We start from the raw sequence: 5,821 nt of genomic DNA on the forward strand, positions 1-5,821 counted from the left end.
TCAGCCTGCGGACAGCCGCCAGGCGAACACCCCTCCTGGGCAGGAGAGGCGCAGGACGATCGGGTCCAGCTGCGGGTCCCCTCTCCAGTCCGCCTGCCTCTAGTTCTTAAACCACTATAAATTTCTGGGATACCATGAATCTACTTAGAATCAGAAACTCTTACTCATAAGTCATTAGAACAAGGATAGATGGATAAATGCATGGAGATTGTGTGTGTGTGTGTGTGTGTGTGTGTGTGTGTGTGTGTGTGTGTGTGTGTATTATTTATTATGAAAATGAACCTTTATTTGTCCAGTAGATAAAATATCTTTATATCACAAAATATCACACTACAACAAGTAAGTATGATATGCATTAAGATACATGTTTTATTTGTGAAACAAAGTAGTTCACAACAATGCAGTGTATAATACACACACACACAGAGTCTGTTTTGGACTTAAAACAGCCAGCATTCCTATCCTTTTCCTATACATTGTCATAGCTGGCCCATACCTCCTCTGCCTTGAGCCCTTCAGTTAAGGAACCTTACCTTGCTGTGTCTAGGCAATAGTTGAATACCATACATATACCTTCTGATGCCATCATGTTCTTATTTTACAGCCCTCCTCCCAGTCCATCTGGAACATTGACCGTCACTTCTGGACATGCCCAATACCAGTCCGTCCCTGTCTATGAGATGAAGTTTCCAGATCTGTGTGTATATTGACTGGCTCATGAAGACTACAGCATTTTAAAAGGACGTTAAAACCTGAAAAACAGGGCTAAGACGAGTTTCAGGATTTGCATAGTGCTTACCGGAATGTCCTGAAGTATAATGGGACTTGTCTCTACCTACACTTGTCATGCTGTATTAGAAGCTTAGGGACCCTGATTTAGAGTACTTCTGGAGATAGGCTTATACCACATTAATTTGTTTGAGGTTCCTGTTAGCTTTTAGGATTGAACAGGTATTGCTTTCACATTATGCTCTTGTTAAATAGTATATTTTAAACTTTGCACAAACATGATTTTAAAAAAAATTACTGAAAATGTATGAAGTGTCTGCATAACTACTTAGAAATGGATTGCTTTTATTTTCTTTTTTTTCAAAAGTAAATATATTCCTAATTTTAGGGTTGCAAATTCTCACCTGCTTTCTAAATCCGTGCTTCAGATGGACTGTGCACACATCCCTTCAGTCCTCCATAGTAACGTGTGGCAGGCATTCCTAGGATGTCAGTGATAGGAAATATCTACTGGATAGTATTCCCACCCAGGTTCCCATCTGGAAACTGGCCAGATCATACTGGTCTTGTGATACTGTGTTTTCTGCTTCAAGCAAAGCTCTTGAGCCCCTTAGAGCTCACTCTTGGAGTGGGAAAAAGGTGCAGTGTTTTTCATATATGATGTGTTAGTTTACAGGCTACGCTTTGAAACTATAGTTGTATTTTGCTGTGATTCCATTAATTAAATGAAATATATATTTACTATAGAAAAGAAAGACATTTAAAAGAGCTACCTGTTCACCTGTGTAGAGTCTATGCATTTCAGTTTTTAGCAAATTAATTTACATTTTATATTGTACATTGTTTGAAGTCTTTATTGTACAAAAATTCTCCCAGTGAATCTTTTAATTTGTAAGAGTTGAACCAAAACTTGTATGCATCTCTATGAAGATGAGATACATACTTCAAAACAGTCTGTGTGTTCTTGCTAAGGTGTATGAGTGAGTTGCCTTTCAATAGTGAGACTAGTAAGACTACAAGAGCAGTATGTACTGCACATGCTAGGGACACCAGCATTCTGCAATTAGAAAATTCTCTTTGCACCAATTTGTGGAATCACTGTATAACTCTACCTGTTCAAATTCAGTTTCTTTTTATATAAAACAGTACTCCTATCAAAAATTGTAGCTCAAAAAAATAATTAAGTTTTAGTTTTGTGTTAAAAAAAATGAGATCGAATATAGGATGTTTTATCTGTGTGTTTTTGGTTATTTGGGCACCATTAGTATAAAAAGAAAAAGAAAAAGAAAAAGAAAGGAAGAGAGAATAAAAGAGAGACCAGGCGTGCCCAAAGCTTTGACTATTTACAGCAGAGTAGAACATCTTGAAGAGGGGGTCTATTTGCTATCACCTCTGACAGGACAGCGCAGGCTGCTGATTAAGTGCAGATCCGCCAGACCTTGTTCTCAAGAGGGACAAGGCAGCTGCCACTGGAAGACCACTGCCCTGTGTGAGCTCACACTGTAGCTTCCCTTGCACCAGGGATATGTTGCCAGCGAAGGAAAACCTCATGCACTTTCGGTTCCCTTTTTCTTCTTCATTTTCAAAGAAGGATATTATTTTTTGACTGCATTTAAAATCTTAACAGGGGGACATGCAAAAACAATCATCATCCACTTGGATGTCATTTTATAAATTAACACTGTGTGCTTTTGTATGGAAAAATATATAATTTAATAGTATAAGAAAAGATATATATTCACTTGCATTCATGCAGAACACAAGCTTTGCTGTACAAAATGTTGTGTTTCTTAGTGATTTAAAAAGGCATGCTTTGCATGCAAAGGAAAACCATTGCAGTTAGTCTTTTCTCATACCTGTATCTTGGGTTTTATAAACTGCTGGTTTGAGTTTTATTACTCTTAACCCACAGTACATGTCTGAATATCTTAGGTCCATTAGACTGAACTGGTTTTTTTGACAAGGGTTCCCAAGCAATGGATGTTTGTCTGTCTTGATTCTTCCACATTTGCAGGGATCACATTTGGATGCGTGTGTAAGCTGTGCTGTAGCTAGTTCAGGTACTGAATTTTAGGACTTGCTGGAGTTCATTGCATTGGTCTGTTTTGGCAGGTACGGGATACTACTCAAAGCATTTAGTGTTCTCCTTGCTGTATACAATTGGTTATATTCTTTTATATGACTTCAAGAGGTTAAGTTAAGTGTTCCTCTGTTGCTTGTGGTCCTTATGCGTCTAGCTGCTTACATAGTGTCACTGAATCTTACCTGAACTCTCATACTCTTTCTCTCTCACTTCTCTTTCCTCATCCTGGTCCTCTTGCTTCCCTCCAGCCTCCTTTAGAACTCTATTATCCTTTAGAGTAATACCACCCTTAACCAGCAGTTTAACTCCCTACTCCCTCAAACGGGACTCATTTGTCTTACTAATGCTTATACATGTGTTACTGTAATAAAGTAAGTTTTTTAAATGTAAATTTTTCATTGTGCAATCATATGTAAGCAATAAAACAAAAATAGCATCACCTGTGTATAAGTGCATTTTTATTATAGCATTACGTATGTAGAATTAAGCTTTTGCAAAAATCAGGTTACTCAGGTGGATTCTTTTCCGCATATATGAGAATCAGAACCATAACAGGAGCATGAAGAGAGCCTAGATTAAGCCTATTGGGTGCCTCATCTAGGAAAGGCTGAAGTCATACAAGCAAGTTTTCTGGAGATGGCCCACTGCTTTTGCGTGGCTGCAATGGGTAAGCCCTGAATTGCAGATCCTTCAAAGATTTCATCCCATGATTGCTTCTTACTACTGATATGCCTTTCCTGTCACTATTACATAGTCTAATGATTCCTGGCCCACCGTATTAGACAGATTTCCTACATATCAAAATAAAGATGAACTTTAATGAATTAATACTGTTTAGATGAGTTAATGATTTTATAGAATTCCTGATTTGATTCAAATAATTTTAGGAAGAAAGTTTTAAGAGATGGTTTTAGGGTTTGCCAGAAACATATAATAAAGTTAGAACCAAAAATAGAATATGCCTATTCCTCATAGAATAGTAAGTAAAGACTGTATAATAAGGAATACAATGAACTTTTAGAATTATACTAACAAGGACAAATTTGTGATCAAGGTCAGGTCCAAGGGTGAAGCCACAGGTGTGCACCATGATAAAGCAAGGCCATGTGAAACCGATGCTTTCAACTTATAATGAGCTTATAGAATGAAACACTACTTTGATCAGCATCCTTCTGTAACTCCCCTCTTCCTCGTTCACAAAGTTAGCAAGTCCAAGCCTCTCACTTGGCTAGTGAGAAGTCCTTAAGCAACAGAAAAAAAAAAAAGAAACTAACGTTTATTAGCACAAAATAGCAAGAAAGAGTTACAAAGAAAAAGAAACCAGCACTTATTCGCACAGAACAGTAAGAAAGAATTAAGTTTCCATAGGTTATCAGCTTTTAGGCCCCTGGAAGAGTAAGAGACGGTTATAAGGCTATGTATAGATCATCAGTCTTTGTCTTCGTCCAACCCTTATGTCCCACCTCAGTACTTATGATGCCTTTGTAATTTTGGGAAGGTCCCTGGTACCTCATAGTTGCCATCTCCTTGTTAACCCTGGTGACTTTTTCTCACTACACTACCTTGCTCCATAAATTAAAGAAAGCTTCCCAACAGAAGCTGCTGTCGTCCAGTCCCTTATACCACACCGGGCTTAATCAGTCCTGCAGAACTACCCGGCCAGTGGTAGTTCATGGGCCTCTTAGATTAACCACTATGACAAAGTGACAGGAGCTTGGCTTCTGGTTCAAGTCCAACCCAAGCTCCTGGCCAAGCAGTCATAGATAAGTGATTAATCATCTGTGAAATGAAAACAGTATGATCTACCCTCTCAGCCTAGCTGAGAGGTGAATGAACCACTATCATGCCTGCATTATAGAATATGCCTCTGGTGAATATTAATGACAATCTTCCTTGGGTTCTGGTGTTCTCTGAAACTCCTTCTAAAAGTAGCATCTGCATATAAGCCTTGTCACAGGCTCTGCCTTGGGAAAACCTAGGCGCTGCTTTCCTAATACAGCACCAGACTGCTGCTGTCTTAGCCCTGTAGTTTAAGGACAGTCATTCCCTGTCCCTGACCCTGTTCCCACTGATATACTGAGAGAACTGAACAAATGAAGCCCTGGGTTTTCCATTATGACTGTCATCCTATCTTTTTGTCATCTAGTATGAATTAGTGAAAAGCAAAACCAGAGTGTGAAGATAAACTGCATCTTGGTTGAGCTGTGCACAGTCATTAGATTACACTGGAGCTAGAGACAGTGTTGCTTTTAGACCTTATGACACCTGTGGCAAGGCTTATGTGCAGGTTTTACATTGAGAGGTGATCTCAGAGAACCTTAGCAAGGGGATGTACTGTGAAATGGACAAAGCTGTGTCCCATTTTTAGCCATCACCGGTGCCTGAAGAGATCTATCCTGGACATGCTAGAGAATCTCAGAGCTCCCTCCTTAAGACATGAAAGTCAGGAAAGCATTTCCCTTTTGATGTTTGCTCCTGAACAAGGGTGGCCCTCTAGCATTTTCTAACACCTGAATACCATGTTTGTGAGTGCTGATCTATTGCCCCAAACCCCCTACTGCCAGAAGAACTCAGAAACTGCAGGAAGTGGGGCTGTGAGGTAAGTTTCCATGAGGTAAGTTGCCCTGCAGAAATGGGCCTCATAAGTATAAAGTGGGGATTAGAGGATGTGAAATCAGGCAAGGGGTTTAGTAATCTTCATTTATAAGAAAATGCCAAGGGCCGAGGATAGTGATGGTTGGTTTATTATAATGATGGCTATGCCTCATGGCTGCACTCCTAACAAAGGTAGCAAGTGTATCTGATCATACAGAAGCACTGTCATTGTCATTAGTGGGTCATTGACGACCATGGGCAGCCATACTCCCTTACTTTCTAACAAAAGAGCAAAGTAACATTTAGAGGTTAGGAAATCAAGCGCTTTCTCCAGTTGTTCCTGTCATCACACCTTTGCAAGTCACTCAAGCACCCATCCATCCGCAGAGACAGCTCTTAGACACGACACAAGCC

At 39.6% G+C, this 5,821-nt stretch overlaps 1 protein-coding gene across 3 annotated transcripts in view; it reads left to right on the forward strand.

The window, feature by feature from the left end:
• Efr3a (EFR3 homolog A) overlaps positions 1–3,270 on the forward strand; it is an 86,545-nt gene extending 83,275 nt beyond the window's left edge. For 2 of the 3 annotated variants that reach the window (XM_029547939.1, XM_029547940.1), the window contains exon 23: positions 605–3,270. In XM_029547939.1, coding sequence (XP_029403799.1) covers positions 605–710 — 106 coding nt within the window. In that variant the 3' untranslated portion in view covers positions 711–3,270. The remainder of the gene's footprint in view (positions 1–604) is intronic. The other variant, XM_021216493.2, reaches the window with a different exon arrangement.
• Positions 3,271–5,821: the final 2,551 nt, after the last annotated feature.

This window comes from Mus pahari, chromosome 17 (genome assembly GCF_900095145.1).
Source record: "Mus pahari chromosome 17, PAHARI_EIJ_v1.1, whole genome shotgun sequence".
Lineage (NCBI taxonomy): Eukaryota > Metazoa > Chordata > Mammalia > Rodentia > Muridae > Mus > Mus pahari.